At 50.5% G+C, this 22,411-nt stretch overlaps 1 protein-coding gene across 1 annotated transcript in view; it reads left to right on the top strand.

The window, feature by feature from the left end:
* Positions 1 to 22,411, top strand: part of LOC137430786 (uncharacterized) — a 311,105-nt gene that overhangs the window by 137,703 nt on the left and 150,991 nt on the right. The window contains exons 15-16 of the mRNA XM_078771248.1: positions 2,549 to 2,711; positions 5,643 to 5,764. Of these exons, the coding sequence (XP_078627374.1) occupies positions 2,549 to 2,711; positions 5,643 to 5,764 (285 nt within the window). The remainder of the gene's footprint in view (positions 1 to 2,548; positions 2,712 to 5,642; positions 5,765 to 22,411) is intronic.

Below are 22,411 nucleotides of genomic sequence, written 5' to 3' on the forward strand. Positions count from 1 at the left end.
GTTGTTAGCTAAGGTCAGGCCTTGCCGAGTGGCTGGTCAGATAACTAACTGGATTGGAAACTGCCTTCATCATCGGAAGCAAAGAATGTCTGTGAGTGGTCGGACGTCTGGCTGGGAGGATTATATAGGTACTTGGAAGCATTCGAGACAGAAAGTGTCAGGAGTATTAGCAAGACTTGTAGATAGCTAGTTTGTGGATGGGTGATATAAAATATCTGGTCCTGGTGTAGTGCAGGAATGGTGGGCCGAATGGCCCCCTCTTGCCTCAAAGCTTCTTGTTGTTCCTCGTTATTCCTTGTGAACTTGGTGGGCAGCGCATACTCAACTTAATGTTACTTTTAAATGATTCACATATGTCATTCATAATATTAGTATGATTTTAACGAATGCATTTCAATGCCATCCATGCTCTGCTGCAATGTTAATTACTACATGTGAATTTGTTTTAATACATCGACTAAGGCTCGTAATAGAACTGGCACACGCACGCACACGCACGCACACACACACACACACACACACACGCACACACACACACACACACACACACACACACACACGTGGATACACCGACGAGACAAACACAACACAGCCACTGAGCTGGAGGAAGCGCCGTCATTGCTGTCACTTCCCGAGATTCTCTGGGTACCAGCGAGGTCATAGCAATGGTGCCGCTTTTCTCACCGCATTCAGTGGGGCATTTCCTCAGAAGGAATTTTCCTCCTCCCCATGGATGCCAACTGATGGATTGTCCGTGCTCTATCTTTTTCAAGCACGGAAGCAGCACGTACCAATTTTAAAGTCTTGGTATGACTCAAATCGGTCCAATCTGGATGGGCGTTTTTTTAGCAAACACAATCTCCATACTGGATGGCCATTGGTTCCCTATGGGAGCTCATCCGCCCTATGCCAGGTGTTGTTTTTGGGCCTCGCAGGGTGTCAGCCACCCTCCCCACTATAAAAGCCAGTGAGGGATGTCGGTTTAGTCACCGACAACCCGACAATGCGATAGGTAGCACTGGGTTACATGTTACCAGTGGCAGTTCCAAAAGACTGACCTGACAAAAACAACAACAAAACATTTGAACATATAACTACACGAACAACCTTCTATTATGTCTTGAGTAGCCCCCATTGGACTTGGTCCGAAAAGGGGACTTATGGATTGGGTCTTTCCCGTCCGTGTGTGCGTGCGTGCGTGCATTGCATCTGCAATCATATCTCGGTGATGTATGGACCCATTTGGTTCATACTTGGCACAACGACAATACATGGTGATAAACATACTGTATGCGCATCATTTTGTTTTGCTATGCGATCAAAGATGGACGACTGGCGGCCATTTTAGTTGTAAAAAACCCCCGATGTTGAACACGCCCGCAGCCATTTCTCAGACAGGCATTTACCGATGTTGTTCAAACTTGGCGCACATATAAGGGACGATTGCTTACATAAGCAGATCATTTTCTTTCGAGATCAGTTCCAAGATGGCCGACTGGCGGCCATTTTGCTACTTAAACGTGTCCGAACCATTTGTTGAACATGCATGGTCCGATTTTATTCGCACATGGCACAAGCAGAGTACATAATGGCGTACATGTGCACCCCACTTTATTTTGTGATCTAATCAAAGATGGTCGACTGGTAGACTGGCGGCCATTTTAGTTGTAAAAAACCCGATATTAAGCACGTCCTCAACCATTTATCGGACAAGCATTTACCGATCTTCTTCAAACTTTGCAAAGAGATAAGGAATGATGGCTTACATATGCACGTCGTTTCTTTTCAAGATCAGATCCAAGATGGCCGACGCGACCATTTTGTTACTTAAACACGTCCCCAACCATTTATTGAAACATGCATGGTCCGATTTTATTCACACATGGCACACGCAGAGTGCATGATGGCATACACATGCACCTCACTTTATTTTGTAATCTGATTAAAGGTGGCCGACTGGTAGACTGGCAGCCATTTTATTTGTAGAAAACCCGATATTTATCACATCCTCAAACCATTTCTTGGACATGCATTTACCGATCTTGTTCGAACTTGGCACACATATAACGAATGATGGCATACATATCACGTTATTTTTTTAGAGATCAGATCCAAGATGACTGACTGGTGGCTATTTTGTTACTTAAATGTGTTCTCCAATCTCTGAAATATAAAAACACATCTCGACATGCATAGTCCGATTTTGTTCAAATTTTGCACAAGGACAATACATGAGAGTATACATATGCAGAAGATATTGTTTTGTAATCCGACCAAAGATGGCTGACTGATGGTCTTTAACTCCATATAGAAAAATTATTAAAATGTCCTTTTATGACACTTTATGTCCTTTTATTCTCGTTTTCACTGCTTTGTCCTTCACACAATACAATTTTTTGTGCAAAATTGTTATCCAATAAAATTAATATTTAGGCCTGTAAATAACTAAAACATTGCATCAAACCAATGCAGTAACATATGCACAATGTTTGGGCAAACTAATGTGTGGTTGTTTTTCACTGTTTATTTCTGTTTTATTCTCTGACAGCTAAAAGTGATTCCCAAATCTATTGAAGTTTCCACATTGGCTGCAAGGCATGGTGGAGAGTACTCATTTAACCATACAATGGAATTGGACTCCCAGCGAGTGACCGTCCAAGGTTTTTACAGTGGAAAATTGCCCAAACTTCGAGGTTCCCACACACTCAGAGGTTCTGATCCATATTTAGCTTTTGTACATGCTGAGCAAGGCTTATGAAATTGCAAAGACGTTCAGATAAATTAAATGACAGGTAGAATCAATAACAGTATTTAGGTATATGGGTGCATTTTTACCTCTGCCACCTAAGGTGGTCATAGGTTATGTTTTCACCCATGTCTGTCTGGTTGTCTTTGTCTGTCTGTGAATAGGTTATCTCAAAAAGTTGCAGACGGATTTGGCCGAAATATGGTAGAGAGGTTGGGTGTGTGACAAGGATGAAATGATTAGATTTGATGATCATCCGAATACGGATCCGGATACTAGAACTTAAGTGATTTTTTCACCATTGAGAGATGGGGCAAAAAATGATAAACAGTATAGCACAATATCTCAAAAAGTAATTGACAGATTCGGACGAACCTTGGTGGCCAGGTTGCGTATGTGACAAAGATGCATCGTTTCGATTTTGGTCAAATGATCTTGACTGTCTTTCCCTCGTGGTCCCCATGTACTGTCTTTCCCTCGCGGTCCCCATGTACTGTCTTTCCCTCGCGGTCCCCATGTGCTGTCTTTCCCTCGCGGTCCCCATGTACTGTCTTTCCCTCGCGGTCCCCATGTACTGTCTTTCCCTCGCGGTCCCCATGTACTGTCTTTCCCTCGCGGTCCCCATGTACTGTCTTTCCCTCGCGGTCCCATGTGCTGTCTTTCCCTCGTGGTCCCCATGTACTGTCTTTCCCTCGCGGTCCCCATGTACTGTCTTTCCCTCGCGGTCCCCATGTGCTGTCTTTCCCTCGTGGTCCCCATGTGCTGTCTTTCCCTCGCGGTCCCCATGTGCTGTCTTTCCCTCGCGGTCCCCATGTACTGTCTTTCCCTCGCGGTCCCCATGTGCTGTCTTTCCCTCGTGGTCCCCATGTGCTGTCTTTCCCTCGCGGTCCCCATGTGCTGTCTTTCCCTCGTGGTCCCCATGTGCTGTCTTTCCCTCGCGGTCCCCATGTGCTGTCTTTCCCTCGCGGTCCCCATGTACTGTCTTTCCCTCGTGGTCCCCATGTGCTGTCTTTCCCTCGTGGTCCCCATGTGCTGTCTTTCCCTCGCGGTCCCCATGTACTGTCTTTCCCTCGCGGTCCCCATGTGCTGTCTTTCCCTCGTGGTCCCCATGTGCTGTCTTTCCCTCGCGGTCCCCATGTACTGTCTTTCCCTCGCGGTCCCCATGTGCTGTCTTTCCCTCGCGGTCCCCATGTGCTGTCTTTCCCTCGCGGTCCCCATGTGCTGTCTTTCCCTCGTGGTCCCCATGTGCTGTCTTTCCCTCGCGGTCCCCATGTGCTGTCTTTCCCTCGCAGTCCCCATGTACTGTCTTTCCCTCGTGGTCCCCATGTGCTGTCTTTCCCTCGTGGTCCCCATGTGCTGTCTTTCCCTCGCGGTCCCCATGTACTGTCTTTCCCTCGTGGTCCGCATGTGCTGTCTTTCCCTCGTGGTCCCCATGTACTGTCTTTCCCTCGCAGTCCCCATGTACTGTCTTTCCCTCGCGGTCCCCATGTGCTGTCTTTCCCTCGCGGTCCCCATGTACTGTCTTTCCCTCGCGGTCCCCATGTGCTGTCTTTCCCTCGTGGTCCCCCTGTACTGTCTTTCCCTCGCAGTCCCCATGTGCTGTCTTTCCCTCGTGGTCCCCATGTGCTGTCTTTCCCTCGCGGTCCCCATGTGCTGTCTTTCCCTCGCGGTCCCCATGTACTGTCTTTCCCTCGTGGTCCCCATGTGCTGTCTTTCCCTCGTGGTCCCCATGTACTGTCTTTCCCTCGCGGTCCCCATGTGCTGTCTTTCCCTCGCGGTCCCCATGTACTGTCTTTCCCTCGTGGTCCCCATGTGCTGTCTTTCCCTCGTGGTCCCCCTGCACTGTCTTTCTCTCGTGGTCCCCCTTGGCTGTCTTTCCCTCGCGGTCCCCATGTACTTTCTTTCCCTCGTGGTCCCCATGTGCTGTCTTTCCCTCGTGGTCCCCATGTACTGTCTTTCCCTCGCGGTCCCCATGTGCTGTCTTTCCCTCGCGGTCCCCATGTACTGTCTTTCCCTCGTGGTCCCCATGTGCTGTCTTTCCCTCGTCGTCCCCCTGCACTGTCTTTTTCTCGTGGTCCCCCTTGGCTGTCTTTCCCTCACAGTCCCCATGTACTGTCTTTCCCTCGCGGTCCCCATGTGCTGTCTTTCCCTCGTGGTCCCCATGTGCTGTCTTTCCCTCGTGGTCCCCCTGCACTGTCTTTCCCTCGTGGTCCCCCTGTGCTGTCTTTCCCTCACGGTTGTCAGCTCTTTCACGAGCCTCGATGCAGTATAGAAAAAAAAAAAAAAAAAAAAAAATCCGGATCCGGACACAATAATCTTTAAAATTTCAAAGTGTTTTTTCAACATTGGGAGCTGGTGCCAAAAACGATATATAGCATAATATTTTAAAAGGTGAAGTTGAACCACTTTAAAAAAATTCTGGCATCCGGATCTGGATCTTCAGCAAAATCGAATCATTTCGCCCTTGACACACACCCAACCTCTCCACCAAATTTCGTCCGAATCTGACCCCGTCGTTTTGAGATATCCTGTTCACAGACAAACAGACAGGGTTGAAAACCTTCGGTAGTGGAGGTAATCATCACATCACATGAATAGCATGGTTCAATAGTCAAACGAAGGGGATAAATATGCATGGTGAATCAATAATTTGCATGAGGTGCCAATGAGGTTAACTAATGATGATACAAAACAATGTATGTTCAGCATTTAATTGCATTGCCATGATTTCCTACCTGATGAAAATAAAATGGAGAGATAACTGGTCCTAGCATCATGCTCATATGAGACTCGCAGTTTCATGAGTTAAACATCCAAAATATATTGAATGATAAATGTGATCTTCAAGGAAATAATAATTTCATAATATGATTATTTTGTTTTGTTTCGTGTACAGTGTTTGTTCATCAACCAATGTTTAAAACATTCCCTAAATCCGCTGGTTTTTATGCCTTCTTGAACCACTCAAGTAATCACCACCAAAGTGAAATCACCATTTCATTGAATGAGCAAGATCAGGTATGTGCACGGTGACTTGCTGGATGTTTACAGAGCCAAAGCTTTTGAGAATTGAACATTAAGATGCTGCTGATAGAGGGATTTTCAACATTTTAATAATTGTGTGTGTGTGTGTGTGTATATATATATAGATATATATAAAAAAATTTTAGAAACAGGAATCAAACTCCTGCGAGGGGCTAAGTGTGAAAAAATCCTGACTCAATGCGGGGCTCGAACCAGGAACCTCCATTGATTACATGTCAACAGTCCACTGTGCTATTGAGCCAGCCGCAATCTCCTCAGAACATTTTAATAATTGTGTGTGTGTGTATGTATATATATATATATACATATATATATATATATATATATATATATATATATTGTTACAGACGCGGTTTTAGATGTTAGTTTACCAAGCGGTTTAGTATTACCGCATCCGCACAGGTACTCCCCGATTAGAACCCTATCCCGCCCGATTCCACTCGAACGTTGGCCAAATCGCGCTATGCTAAATCAATGAAGGAAAGGACACAACGGCTGGGATTAATGTAACGACACAAGGGGTACAGTTCTCAAGACCTCCGGAGGAGGATATAATTGGTGATGCAGAAACGGGTAGATTACACGGGAAGAGGTAAAGCACAGCAAGATGGGCACTTAGACACAGTCTTATCTTAATCCCGACAGACCACAGACAAACGGGACAAGACTGACTTACACAGGGATTGATGGCAAGGAAGGGCAGGCAGTCGATAGCTCAAGGTGCACCTTGGTTCAGGGGCAGAATCCACACGGTCCGGTCCAGAGATGCGGGGAGGTATTGTCGCGCTCGGAAGGTGGCGTCCTTTTCTCTCCAAGCTGAGGCGCATCTGACGTCACCTCCGTCTTCCTGCGCATGCCCAGCGCGGAGTGACATGCCCTCGGCTCGTTGTCTCCGCCCCAGATGGAATCGGTCCGCCGTTTCTATTGGGTGCGGGGGGGGTTACCGGGCTCCGCCCTTGACAAGGGGCTGACAGCGAGCCCCTGCGTGGTAACCCTGTCGGAGCACATGTTCAATGGCGGCTAACCAAGCCGGAGTGAGGACGCACACTCCCCGCGCCGCCGCCGCTGTTGTTGTAGTTGTTGTTGTACCATGAGGAAGAGCTGCGGGGAGGTATTGGGAGGTCCTAAACTTTCTAACGGTGCCATACAATCACATTCTGGTGCAACGAAGAGTCAGAATTAATGGAAACGAGTCCTTAACTGACATAGACTAAGAATAACTAGCATGATGTCCTATAGTTGTCTACGTGAGATGCGGTGGACCTGGGCACGACATTTAATGGGGGAAAAAGGGGAAGGTCGGGGCTACAGAGTGTTGTTTACAGACAATGGGACTAGGGAATGGGGGATTGGGGATAGTTGGGGAGTATTGGGGAAATAGGGGAATATTTACAAGCGGATATGGATGGAGGCCAAATCCCATATCCGCAACATTGCACCCTTCTCTACCTTGGGGTGTCCCGACCCGATAAATTTTTACTTACTTTAGTGTGGCACTCAGATGTAGTTCCCTCTACTATTAACTCAACCCTGAGTGCGACAGTTTTACAGATGTTCACAAATGAGTAAATATGTCCCCCTGCGACGTTGCACCCTTCTCCTCACAGAAACACACCCACAGGATAACCGAATCGCGGAAAGAATCCTCAAACTAAACATACAGCCGGTAGGGAGCATTATTTACACAAGACTGCACTGATATTTACACTACGATCCAGGACCTGTTTTTGGAGGAACACATGCAGATGTTATGCATAGAGAGAGCACGCATGCCAGCATCGATACACCAACCCACGAGTGCCCTGTGGCCCTACGGCCTTTAATAATGTGCAGAGCACCCCGTCCAAGCACCAAAAGCACCACCCCATAACACAGTCAGCACCATCCGGTACACCAATAAAGTGTTCATAGTCACCGGTGGTGTCGCAGCCGGCCGATGTTCTGCCGCTGGTCTTGCCTTCTTGAAGCACTTGGCCTTCTAGCTTCCTTAAAAAATAAAGAAAGGCGCCAACCGCGTCCATTTCTGAATTGTGGCCGTCAGGGGGGCCAACTATTAGTGGTTCACCTGTATGGCATAGGTGCCACGTTGACCCATAGGTCCATCAACGGGTGGTGCTTGCCGGCAAAAGAACTGCGGTCCATGGTGGGCGGCCACAAAAATTGCGGTCCATATGGTGTATCGATCCAGGCAGCAAGCAGCGAAAGTGCAGGCCCACAACTGCGGAGCCAGCACCTCTCTCTCCTCTCTCTCTGCCCCAAAGCCAGATCCTCGGAGGTGGGAGACAAAAAGAAGACAAGTGAGTAAGGTGGTAAGGGCGCAAAAGTGCACGCAATATTAGGTAATGCACACTAGGGGCACATGGGAACCAGGTGAGACAGGTACGTTCCTACCGTACGCCCCCCCCCCCCCACCAGGTAACCTACATTGCCCCTCCCTTACCCCTTACTGTATCCACAAAACACCACACTACCCATAAACATCTACTTTACAAATCAACAAACGTCCCTACTGTCTTCCCCGTTCCTCCCATAAACCAAATTCGTCTTCTCTCCCTCCTAACCAATCAAATTTGCCATTTCCAACTCCCATCAAAATTTGCCATCTCCAACTCAACATCAGTCCCTCCTAAGGAGGGAGAGATGGAATCACCCCAATGTCTCATCCACGTCGTGATGCGTCTCACCAATCCAACCAGCAATTCCTATTTCCTGCAACACAGAACAAAGGAACACAGGTGTGGAGTCATCATCATCACCTCAGGTAAGTGGCTGCGTATGGTGCGACAGGTTCATCAATCCTAACTATTTCCTAAATGACTTTAACAACTTTACATTACCCGGGGTCTTTCTCCTGCCAAACCATTGGCCCACTTACACTATGGGTTCTAAAAACCAATTCCCATTGACCAATCTGTGGTGCCTCTCAATTTGGGGTCTCACTCCCCCGATTCATCTCCCGGTGCCCTCGCACAATTTCTGGGCTGTGACGTGTAGCTCTCCCAGCAGGTCTACCCACCTGCACACCTCCACCACTGTAGTTGCCACCCGAGCTTACCTGCTCCTCACCCTAACCTAACTAACTGGGGAAGGCCCTTTCACACTCTCACCCCCTCAGTGCCCTCTCTGGCACGGGCTGCCCGATCCACACCCGGGATCCTCAGGCACCCACTGACACTAACGGCTCCCAGAGCCCACCTGCGGCCTCACCTGGCCGACATCCTCACAGTGGTGGAGTGCCCAAACCAACTACACACACTAACAGGCTACACGCCCAGCCATTTCCACAACACTAATGCACCCATCCACAATACCATTCTGCAACCGCACCACAAATGCCAATATCCAACCACAATTTACCTATACCCTCTACCTAACACGTACACTACCCGCCCCGGGTACTCGTGAAAGGGGTCCACTCTTCCCCCATCCACACCTTCGCACCATGCACACCACTCCGTACCACTTACTCCAACCCTCTCCACACACCTGTACTTGCACACCTGTGCTCTCACACCTGGTGCCACCTGCACCCTTCTCTCCCCGAAGCGCATTCGCGCTGATCCACAACACTCACTGCTCCACACACCTGTCCAGTTCTCACACAGCATCATCTCATCTAACTACTCCCCTCTGAAACTTGCGCTTCCCAGTCGTCCCTTTAAACTATTGCGCTCCCTCGTCATTATCATCCACTCTAATCTACCTGCGTCCCCTCTACAGGTATCCTTGTCACTAACTAATCTTAACGTTACCTAATGTCATCTTCGCTAGATCCCTACACACAATATCCTAACCCACCCGGGCTAGTTTTCATTGCCATACACCCCATAATCTATAGCGCATTTGCCCCATATGGGAAGAGTGGCAGGGATGCCACCCTTACCCACCGTCATACGGCGCGAGTGGGACATTGTGGGACCACCTCGTATGCGAGTCGTTGCCCGCCTGCCGGACCCCGTGCGTCGCCCCTTGCGGGGTCAGCGCGGGGCCGAACCGGCCGGGCCCCCACAGTACATTACCCCCAAGGGGCTCTCCTGCCTCCCCTGTCCCTCTAACAACTACCCCTGTTGGTGTCGATGCATGGGTCACACTTCCGCAACCCGCTACCCATTCCATACCACCACAACCTCGCTAACCCACACCTCGCACCTCTCGTTCCATACCCTCCGGACCAGCCATACACCTCACTCTTGGCCTCTCACGAACATCCGGGTCTATCTCGACCCCCAAGCTTATTAAATCACCTGGCGCATCATACGCATGACCATATTGGTCACCACTTACACCGCGTCCTCTTTCTCTTCGCTTCTCCTCCATCACCTGCGAATCCCTCATCCGGTTAATGAGCACATCATCACGATCCGAACACAGACTTTGGACCAATTCTTTTACTTCCTCCTTTATCTCTTTCTTATCCTCTCTCCGTCGCTTCTTAATTTCGCTCACCCCTTCTTCCACTTCTTCTAATTTCTGCTTCACCTCCTTCATCTCCTCGTGCGCCCCTTTAAGTTCTTCCTCTAACTCCACTTTATTTTTTCTATGTGCTCCCGCACCTCCCGCTCTTTAACCTCCATCACCTCTACCACCTTGTCCATTTTCCTCATCAGGTCCTCATGTACCGTCTGACACTCTTTTTTAATTACCCCTACGTCCTTTTTCATCTCCTTCTGTGTCGATTTTAAACCCTCTATTACCGCTGTGTTCTTCTTTACCTGGTCCCCCAACTCCTTTTGTCCCACTGTCAGTTGTTCTACTCCCAGCGTCAACTCCTCTATACCACCTTGCAATTTTACAGTCCCCTTTCTCACCTCCTTCTCCATGCGCTCCTTACAGTGCCTCACCTCCTCGCGCACTCCTCCGACCTCCTCACTCACACCTCTTCTCATCTCTTCTCCCATCACTTGCATCTCCTGCCCAGATGCCACCCTCATCTGCTCCATTTCCTCCCTGTGAGCATCCAATTTAATTTCTACCCCCATTCTGACCCCCTCTATCTGCTGCCCCATTTGTTTAACTTCCCTTTCCGCTTGGTCCCTCATGTCCCTCAATTTGCCTTCCATACTGTTTTCTAACCCCTCTAACCCCTTTTGCATCCCTTCCATTTGATTCTCTTGAGCGGCCATTCTGTTTTCTACCCCCATTAACCCCTCCTGTATTTCCCCTAATCTATTGTCTAATCCCTCTATTCTACTCCCTAACCCTCCGATCTGGGCCCCCATCCTTTGTTCTAACCGTTGGCTATTGGCCCCCATGTCCTCCCTCATTTTCTCGTTATTGGACCCCATGTCCTCCCTCATTTTCTCGCTATTGGACCCCATGTCCTCCCTCAATTTCTCGCTATTCTGGGCCATAAGGGCCTTCATTTGTATTAAAAAAAGGTTCAAATCTACCAGCGGCGCTACTACGGTCGCGGGTGCGGTCGCCGTGGCCATGTGCGAGGCGCCATTTTGCGCGCCCGTAACCTCGTGCGCGACGACGCTATTTTGCGAACCTGCTACCCTCACTGCTTCGCTCTCCTCATGTCCCTCAATTTGGTCCTGGATCGACCCTGCCTCACTCTCCTCTACCGGAACCCAGCCGTCTTGATCCGCCATAGCGCGACTTTCAAAATTCGGGTTTTTATTTTTTTGTAAAACAAAATCAAATTTCGCCTTTAATAATTTCGAGCGCGTGAAACGCGCTTCGGGTCCGATCTCACTTCCCGACACCAAATGTTACAGACGCGGTTTTAGATGTTAGTTTACCGAGCGGTTTAGTATTACCGCGTCCGCACAGGTACTCCCCGATTAGAACCCTATCCCGCCCGATTCCACTCGAACGTTGGCCAAATCGCGCTATGCTAAATCAATGAAGGAAAGGACACAACGGCTGGGATTAATGTAACGACACAAGGGGTACAGTTCTCAAGACCTCCGGAGGAGGATATAATTGGTGATGCAGAAACGGGTAGATTACACGGTAAGAGGTAAAGCACAGCAAGATGGGCACTTAGACACAGTCTTATCTTATGCCCGACAGACCACAGACAAACGGGACAAGACTGACTTACACAGGGATTGATGGCAAGGAAGGGCAGGCAGTCGATAGGTCAAGGTGCACCTTGGCTCAGGGGCAGAATCCACACGGTCCGGTCCAGAGATGCGGGGAGGTATAGTCGCGCTCGGAAGGTGGCGTCCTTTTCTCTCCAAGCTGAGGCGAATCTGACGTCACCTCCGTCTTCCTGCGCATGCCCAGCGGGCAGTGACACGCCCTCGGCTCGTTGTCTCCGCCCCAGATGGAATCGGTCCGCCGTTTCTATTGGGTGCGGGGGGGGGGGGGGGTTACCGGGCTCCGCCCTTGACGAGGGGCTGACAGCGAGCCCCTGCATGGTAACCCCGTCGGAGCACATGTTCAATGGCGGCTAACCAAGCCGGAGTGAGGACGCACACTCCCCGCGCCGCCGCCGCTGTTGTTGTAGTTGTTGTTGTACCATGAGGAAGAGCTGCGGGGAGGTATTGGGAGGTCCTAAACTTTCTAACGGTGCCATACAATCACATTCTGGTGCAACGAAGAGTCAGAATTAATGGAAACGAGTCCTTAACTCGCGCTCGGAAGGTGGCGTCCTTTTCTCTCCTTTGGGCTTCTGGAAAAGCGCTATACAAAATAAATGAATTATTATTATTATTATTATTATTAACTGACATAGACTAAGAATAACTAGCAAGATGTCCTATAGTTGTCTACGTGAGATGCGGTGGACCTGGGCACGACATTTAATGGGGGAAAAAGGGGAAGGTCGGGGCTACAGAGTGTTGTTTACAGACAATGGGACTAGGGAATGGGGGATTGGGGATAGTTGGGGAGTATTGGGGAAATAGGGGAATATTTACAAGCGGATATGGATGGAGGCCAAATCCCATATCCGCAACAATTATATATATAGATATATAGATATATATATATATATATATATATATATATATGTATATATATATATATATATATATATATATATATATATATATATATATATATATATATATATATATATATATATATATATATATATATATATATACAGACTTGGCATTTAATATGGAATATTTTTTTGTGGGGGTGAACTTACTTTTCAAGATGTCTTAGAACCAAAAGTTCATTGGAATTATGTTGAAATTATTCTAGATTTTGTTAATGTGACCTTTAAAAGAAACAAAAACCACATTTGACATTTCGAAACAAATAAATTGATCCTTGAAAGTGATGTAAACTTATATCGAACTCAATTCATAGACAGTACTGTGTTAAACTTCTGTACGTTTTCCAGAAGTATCTCTTTATTTTGCACATTAGCCAAAATTTTTTTTAACAAAAACAAAAGTTTAATTACGACTGGGATTACGGACAGTAAAATTACAGTTCAGTACTTCGTGTAACCCACACGAGCATTCAGGAGAGCACGTACACGTTGAGGCATGCTGTTCACGAGATTTGCCAAAGTTTGGACAGGAATCGCTTGCCATGCAGTGACAATAGCCTGCTGCAATTCATGCACAGAGTTCGGCTGCTGGTCCAAGTGGTCGATTTGACGCGTTAATTCTGCCCACAAGTTCTCTTTCGGATTCATATCCGGGGACATGGCAGGCCACTCCATATGCTCTACACCACGGTCAGCAAGAAAGTGTTGGATCATGCGAGCACGATGAGGCCGTGCATTGTCATCTTGGAAGACAAAGTTTCCTCGAAAGGCTGCACGAGCAAATGGAAGCAATCTTTCTTCCAGAATGGCCCTGTACTTGGACTGGTTCAGGTTTCCATTCAGAACAACCAGGTCAGTTTTGCCCCCTGCATGAAAAGCAGCCCAAACGGTCACCCCACCACCTCCAGCTTGGACTCTTGGCACTATACAATCTTTGTTGTAGGCTTCATGCACTTGTCTGCGCACTCGGACGCGGCCATCTTGACGATAGACCAGAAATCTAGACTGGTCACTGAAGATCACATGATTCCAGTGTCCTGGCTGCCATTGACGGTGCTCTCTGGCCCACTGCAATCGGCGCTGGAGGTGTTGTCTGGCGATAGCCTGCTTGAACCAGTCGTTGGTTGACTAGCCTTCTGGATACAGGCACATTTGTCAGTTGCTGCCACTCAGCCCTAAGCCGATGAGCTGACTTGGTATGGCCATTGCGGACCAACCGGTGCAGCTGGCGATCATCCCTCCTTGTGGTTCTGCGGGGACGTCCTGGCCTCGGTATTGGAGTAGGGACACTCCTCTGAGCATTTAGTTTCAGAATCTTTGAGACCTGACCTTGAGTAATGCCATACTGCCGAGCAATAGCACACTGTTTCATGCCGTAATTTTGTAAAGCCACCACTCCATGACAAATAGCATTGTCGAGTTGACGGACCATCTCCAGAGGAAGCGGCAATAACTTTTGGAGATGTGCAGCAGTTGTTTTCCACTAATGCAGAACGCAACAACCCTTGTATACCCGACTGTGAAGCCAATCATCAAATGCACCTGTCCGTACATTTTGCCATGCCACCTGTGATATAATCCTGTTGTTGACTTCTTGCTGCGACAGACAATCAGTGACATGGTTCTTTTCACAAATAAATCACCAAAGTGTAAAAGAAACTCAACAGATTGATATACTGAGTTAAGAAATTAAACCCGGGTCAAGAAAAGAAAAAAAATTCCATATTAAATGCCAAGTCTGTATATATATTGAAGTGCGGTGCTATGCGCACGACTTGCTAGCCAAGAAGAGAAGCAACAACGCAGGTAACCAAAAAAGAGTCTTTATTACAAAGCTCAACTGTAGCACTGAGGTGCTCGGGGCTGCGCGCCCCATGTATATCCCGAGGCCACGCCTACCCCTCGGGCATGGCCCACACCCTCTTGGTGCATGGAATGATGTCACCGCGCCAGCGCCGTCGTGTCCACCCCCCCAGAATTCCCACGCACCTGAAGGGTCATTTTTTGGGGCAAACGGATGATCCGGCCGAAGCGCCCTCTGGCGGCTGGCGGCGGCTGGGATGCCGGGATGTCATCTGGCATGCCTCCTGCGGCACCTGGGATGGGTGCAGGACCGGGGGGGGGGGGGCGTGCTGGCGAGGCTGGGCGGTGCCGGCGGTCCGCCCGCCGGGGGGCAGCCCCGCCGTGGGGGCCGAGCCACTGGCGGGGGGTGGTCCACGTCGAGGTGGGCCGGCTTGAGGCGGTCCATGGAAACGCGGTCAGGAGTACCGCCGATGTCGAGGGTGAAGTGTTTCGCCCTGGTCTCCAGCACGCGGAAGGGCCCATCGTACGGGGGCTGCAGCGGTGTCCGGTGGGCGTCGTGATGGACGAACACGTACTCCGCCGTGCGAAGCTCCGGGGCGACGTGCGTCGGCGGGCACCCGTGGTGCGCCGTCGGCACCGGGGCGAACCTCCTGGCGGTCTCCTGCAGTGCGGAGCGCTGCTGCGCCGCGGACCATGGTGCCGTGGAGTCGGGGAGGAACTCGCCCGGCACCCGCAGCGGTTGTCCGAAGACCAACTCCGCCGCAGATGTGCGCAGGTCGTCCTTGGGCCCAGCAGGACCCAGGGGAGCCTGTCGACCCAGCCGCCGTCGCGGAGGGTGGCCCGGAGCGCGGCCTTCAAGGAGCGGTGGAAGCGCTCGCACAGGCTGTTGGCCTGTTGGTGGTAGGCCGTGGTGCGGTGCAGCTGGACGCCGAGTCCCCGCGCGACCGCCCCCCAGAGCTCCGAGGTGAACTGGGGGCCGCGGTCGGACGAGATGTCCGAGGGGTACCGAACCGGGCAACCCAGGTGGCGATGAACGCCTGCGCGACGTCCGCCGCCGTCGTCGCCGCCAAAGGCACGACCTCCGGCCACCGGGTGGTGCGGTCCACCATGGTGAGGACATGGGTGAAACCCCACAAGGGGGGCAGAGGTCCCACCAAGTCCACGTGAACATGGTCGAACCGACGTTTGGGCACCTTGAACGGGGCCAACGGGGCCTGGGTGTGGCGGTGCACCTTCGCGCGCTGGCACGCGAGGCACGTCCTGGTCCAATCGCGGACGGCCTTCTGGAGACCATGCCAGATGAACTTGTCAGCGACCAACCTCTGGGAGGCCTTCGTGCCCAGGTGGGACAGGCCGGGGATGGCGTCAAAAACCCGGCGCTGCCAGCCCGCGGGCACGATGGGGCGAGGCCGCCCGAGGGAGACGTCGCACAAGAGGGCCGTGCCCGCGCCATCGAACGGCACCTCAGTGACGCGGAGGCCCGTGATGGCGGTCCGCAAGGCCTGGACGTCGGGGTCGGCGGTCTGGTCCGCCGAAATCCGGGCATAGTCAATCGCGAGGTGGACCGCGTGGGCGACGGACCGGGAAAGGCAATCCGCCACCGGGTTGTCCTTTCCTGCGACGTGCCGGATGTCCGTCGTGTACTCGGACACGGCCGAGAGGTGACGCTGCTGCCGGGCCGACCATGGCTCGGCGACCTTGGCCATCGCGAAGACCAGGGGCTTGTGGTCGACAAAGGCCGTGAACAAACAGCCCTCGAGCAGATGGCGGAAGTGCCGGACCGCCAGGTGGAGCCCGAGCAACTCGCGGTCAAAGGTGCTGTACCAGCGTTCGAGTGGGCGAAGCTGCCGGCTGAAAAACGCCAGCGGTTGCCAAGCACCACGCACCCATTGCTCGTGCACCGCGCCCAACGCATAGTCCGACGCGTCGGTGGTGAGGGCGATCGGTGCATCGAGCGGCCGGGTGCGCGAGCATGGTGGCGTTAGCGAAGGCGAGCTTCGCGCCCGCGAACGCTGCATCCATCTGCTCGGTCAAAACAATGTCACCTTTGCCCGGCTTCCCCCGGAGGGTCTCGTGCAGGGAGCGCAGAAGCTGGGCGACGCGGGGCAGGAAACGGTGGTAAAGGTTTACCATGCCCAGTAACTCCTGGAGCCCCCTGATTGTGCGGGGGCGCGGAAACCCCTTGACCGCCTCCACCTTTGCCGGCAAGGGGGTGGCCCCGTGCCTGGTGACGCGGTGCCCCAAAAAGTCGATGTCGGCGACGCCGAACCGGCACTTGGCGGGGTTTACGATCAGGCCATGCTGGCCCAGGCATTCGAAGAGCGTGCGGAGGTGGCGGAGGTGCTCTTCGCGGGACGCGCTTGCGACGAGGATGTCGTCCAGGTAGACGTACACGCAATCCAAGTCGTGCAAGACGCTGTCCATCAATCGTTGGAACGCCTGAGCCGCATTCTTCAAACCGAAGGGCATCCGAAGAAACTCGAAGAGGCCGAATGGTGTAATGACGGCCGTTTTCGGTACGTCCTCTGGCCTGACGGGGACCTGGTGGCCCCCGCGGATGAGGTCCACCTTAGAAAAGAAGGACATTTTCACCAACCGGGCGGAAAAGTCCTGAATGTGAGGGACCGGGTAGCGGTCGGGGGTGGTGGCATCGTTGAGGCGGCGGTAGTCCCCACACAGCCGCCATCCCCCGCCGGGCTTCGGCACGATGTGCAGTGGCGACGTCCAAGCGCTCTTGGAGCGCCGTATGATGCCCAGCCGCTCCAGCGTAGCGAACTCCGCCTTTGCCACCGCGAGCTTCGTCGGCTCGAGGCGGCGTGCCCGAGCGTAGACCGGTGGCCCGACGGTGGGGATGCGATGTTCCACCCCGTGCTTGATGGCCACCACCGAGAAGGTGGGCCGCGTGAGGGCCGGGAAGCTGGCGAGGAGGCGGGTGAACTCGTCCGCTGCCGGAAGCGTACAGAACAACCTCGCCGGGATCGAACCGCTCAGCAAGCCGCTTGGCGAGCCGCTCGGTGAGCCACTCAGGGAGCTGCCCAATGAACTGCTCAGCGTGCAAGCAAGCGAGTTGAACGTTGCCGCCTGGACGAGGCGTCTGTTCTTCACATCCACCAACAGCCCATTTGCACATAGGAAATCCGCACCGAGCAATGCCATGGGCACGCTGGCGGTTACGAATGTCCATTGAAAGCATTACCCACCGAACCACAGGGAGAGGCAGCGCTTCCCGAATGTGCGTATGGGTGTACCGTTGGCTGCAAGCAACGCGGGGCCCCGGCCCACGGTTCGCTTGTCGGACGTGGAGGCGGGGATAACGCTCACCTGTGCGCCTGTGTCGCAGAGGAAGCGACGCCCGGACAAGGTGTCCGTGACAAAAAGGAGGCTGCCGGAATGGCCGATGCTCAGGGCCGCTACCGAGCGCCAGCTTGGTAGTTTCCCGACTTGCCAAACGAGCACAGCGGGCAACAATTCCTAGCCTTGTGGCCAAACCTGGCGTGGAAATGGCACCAGGTTTGCGGCGAAGGCGGAGGCCGCAGCCACGCGGTGTGCATCGGCATCAGCCTCGGGAACCATGAGGTGTGCATGCGCATCAGCCTCGAGATCCGCGACGGCCGCACCGAAGCTCGCCCGCGTCTCACAAGCCGCGAAAAACTTGTCGGCCTCGATGGTCAGCACGCGGGGTTCCTTTATTTGGAACCGGCCAACACGAGGCGTACCTGTGCCGGCAGCTGGCGTAGAAAGAGAGCCTGGAATAAAAAATCTGGGGCTTTGTCACCCAGTAGCGAAAGCATGTGGTCCATCCGGACCGATGGTCATGTGTCGCCGAGTTCGGGCAGGTCCAGGAGGCGGTCGGCCCGCTCGCACTCCGTGAGGCCGAACGTGGCGATAAGGAGATGCTTGAGCGCCTCGTACCTGTGGTCGGCCGGTGGGTTCCGCAGGACGGACACGACTCGGGCGGCTGTGCCGGGCCTGAGGGCGGCGATGACGTGGTAATACCGCATCTTATCTGCCGTTATGCCTCGAAGTCGGAACTGTGCCTCGGCCTGCACGAACCATACTTCGGCCTGAGCTTCCCAAAACTCGGGGAGCTTCACCGCTACTGCGTTGTTGGCCATGGCGCGTTCTGTTGGTCAGCGGCGGCTGAACCAGCGTCGAGGTCACCAGTGAAGTGCGGTGCTATGCGCACAACTTGCTAGCCAAGAAGAGAAGCAACAACGCAGGTAACCAAAAAAGAGTCTTTATTACAAAGCTCAACTATAGCACTGAGGTGCTCGGGGCTGCGCACCCCGTCTATATCCCGAGGCCACGCCTACCCCTCGGGCGTGGCTGACACCCTCTTGGTGCGCGGAATGATGTCACCGTGCCAGCGCCATCGTGTCCACCACAATATATATATATATATCTATTTATATCTATATAGATATATATATACATATATAGATATATATACAATGTATATATAATATATATATATCTATATCTACAATGTATATATATATATATCTATATCTATCTATATAGATATATATACAATGTATATATATATATATATATATATATATATATATATATATATATATATATATATATATATATATATATATATGTATATATATATACATTGTATATGTATATATATATATATATATATATGTATATATAGTGGAACCTTGACTTACGAGTTTAATTCGTTCCGTGACCGAGCTCGTAACTCAAATTGCTCGTATCTCAAATCAAATTTCCCCATTGAAATGCATTGAAATGCTATTAATCCGTTCCAGCCCGCCAAAAACCACACCAATTTTTTTTAAAATATACAGTATATATAAAAATATCTCGCGCTTTATATTTCACCTGTATGCAGCATACAAGTTGGCAGGATGGCCTGGACTGGAGGTACGCACACTTGACTCTAAAGTCTAAACTGTCCAGCCTGGGTTTGAATCCCGACCCAGCTATAACCTGTCATGGGTGAATCACAGGCAGGGTGATTCATCAATGTGTGTACCGCTAAACTGGGCGCCCCGTTTGCGTCCCATTAGTTGTTGGATGTTAAGGATCTCACCGTGTTTTCCACAAAGAGAAGGCGAGCTATCGCCGGCACTCTGAACAAGTTGTGGCCTGGCATGGCATGAACATGAAAACATGAACATGAACATGAAATGTTCGACATGAACATGAAATTTTCCGAAATAACCAAAATGCGAAAACTAAAATGCATCGCTATACGACAGAGATACGTACTGTACTTGAACGGCAAGATAACCACGTGACCAGAACCTACCTGGCGGCGTAAACTCGAAATAACCAAAATGCGAAAACTAAAATGCATCGCTATACGACAGAGATACGTACTGTACTTGAACGGCAAGATAACCACGTGACCAGAACCTACCTGGCGGCGTAAACTCGAAATAACCAAAATGCGAAAACTAAAATGCATCGCTATACGACAGAGATACGCACTGTACTTGAACGGCAAGATAACCACGTGACCAGAACCTACCTGGCGGCGTAAACTCGAAATAACCAAAATGCGAAAACTAAAATGCATCACGATACGACAGAGATACGCACTGTACTTGAACGGCAAGATAACCACGTGACCAGAACCTACCTGGCGGCGTAAACTCGAAATAACCAAAATGCGAAAACTAAAATGCATCGCGATACGACAGAGATACGCACTGTACTTGAACGGCAAGATAACCACGTGACCAGAACCTACCTGGCGGCGTAAACTCGAAATAACCAACATGCGAAAACTAAAATGCATCGCGATACGACAGAGATACGTACTGTACTTGAACGGCAAGATAACCACGTGACCAGAACGTACCTGGCGGCGTAAACTCGAAATAACCAAAATGCGAAAACTAAAATGCATCGCGATACGACAGAGATACGCACTGTACTTGAACGGCAAGATAACCACGTGACCAGAACCTACCTGGCGGCGTAAACTCGAAATAACCAAAATGCGAAAACTAAAATGCATCGCTATACGACAGAGATACGTACTGTACTTGAACGGCAAGATAACCACGTGACCAGAACCTACCTGGCGGCGTAAACTCGAAATAACCAAAATGCGAAAACTAAAATGCATCGCGATACGACAGAGATACGCACTGTACTTGAACGGCAAGATAACCACGTGACCAGAACCTACCTGGCGGCGTAAACTCGAAATAACCAAAATGCGAAAACTAAAATGCATCGCTATACGACAGAGATACGCACTGTACTTGATCGGCAAGATAACCACGTGACCAGAACCTACCTGGCGGCGTAAACTCGAAATAACCAAAATGCGAAAACTAAAATGCATCGCTATACGACAGAGATACGTACTTGAACGGCAAGATAACCACGTGACCGGGTGGCGAAAGCTCGTAACTCGGATCTCGGCTCGCATCTCAAAGCAATAAACTGCCGGAGCGACGGCTCGTATCTCGAAAAACTCGTAAGTTGGGGCACTCGTAAGTCAAGGTTCCACTGTATATATATATATATGTATATATATATATATATATATATATATATATATATATATATATATATATATATGTGGGGGTCGATGACCTCAAGGGAAGGAAGGAGAACAAGGATCAGAGCAGCAATGTTTAATGAAATCGATTACAAACACACAATGTGGAGCAAGGCTCAAGAATGCACCGACTGACACGCAGCAGGCATTTTCAAGACACTCGCTGCAAAATCAGCAAATAGGCATTTCATATATAGCAAAAATATCAGATAAAAGTCTGCGCTAAAGACAAAGGAAACTGGGCCGTAAAGACCCACCTACCATCGTCCCTTCCTGCAGAAGGCCAAACTTAGACTGAAAAGATGTAAGCATAGGATAGGGTGACCTTTTTCTGGCTCTTTATCTAAACGCATCAGACTCAAGCACAGGCCGAAGGAAATGTTCTCATAATACCTTCAATGGTTTTCTTGACACTAGGCATAATAGTAGATTAATGATTGAATACACATGCTGAATACATAACAATCAAAGGATATGTAATGTCTATATTTCTCCCGAGGTTGGTTACGTCCTTGATTTAGGAGACACACTGGAAACTACAAAGATATATAATTAATTAATCCCTTTGTGAAGAAGGCGTTTGGCAACATGTTTTTCCCTGTACGTGGGTTGTGGGCTATTTATCTTCTGTCTGGCACATACATTCAAGGACTTGTTTACTGGGCTAAGGATCCACAGGTTTTTCCTGTATCCTGCACCTCGAGCCTAGAAACCACATTTTGTCCACCCGCCTCTGCAGCTGAGTTCAAATCAGTTTTCAGAAGCACAATATATAATTTCAGATGTTATGATCAATTGAGTCATGGGGTTTAAACCCTAATGGCTAACATTTCCTCCCTTTGTCTTTACAAGACAACTCCTTGAAAAGACATCGTATACCCCAGTGGTCAGCATCCCAATCAGTCACATGCCAGGCGCGACAAAGCGTCACGCATGCTCAGAGAGAGATACCGGCCCTAACTGGCCGTCTAACATTCAACGCATAAATTGTTAGCCATAATTCGCGACGAAGGCGCCTGGTTAGGAGATAGCTGCCGCCCGGCCGGATTCCGAATCCACCCTCGACACGGCGTAGGTGCGACCCAGTTGCCAGCCAGATTAGGGGCCCTCTTTATGCAGGTGTGGTCCTTGCGAATCAGGGCAAACAATCGACGTCCAATGCCATCAAGCCTTGTACGTGTGATTGCTCTGTGGAAGAAAAGGAGGCACATTCATCAACATCAATCTCCATCTCCTCATAATCACAAATCTCCATCTCCACATAGTCTGTATCAACGTCAGTATTCAAGGTGTTGGGTGCCTTAAGCTGAGA

Source organism: Myxine glutinosa, chromosome 1 (genome assembly GCF_964187855.1).
Source record: "Myxine glutinosa chromosome 1, kmMyxGlut1.1, whole genome shotgun sequence".
NCBI classification, from domain to species: Eukaryota; Metazoa; Chordata; class Myxini; order Myxiniformes; family Myxinidae; genus Myxine; species Myxine glutinosa.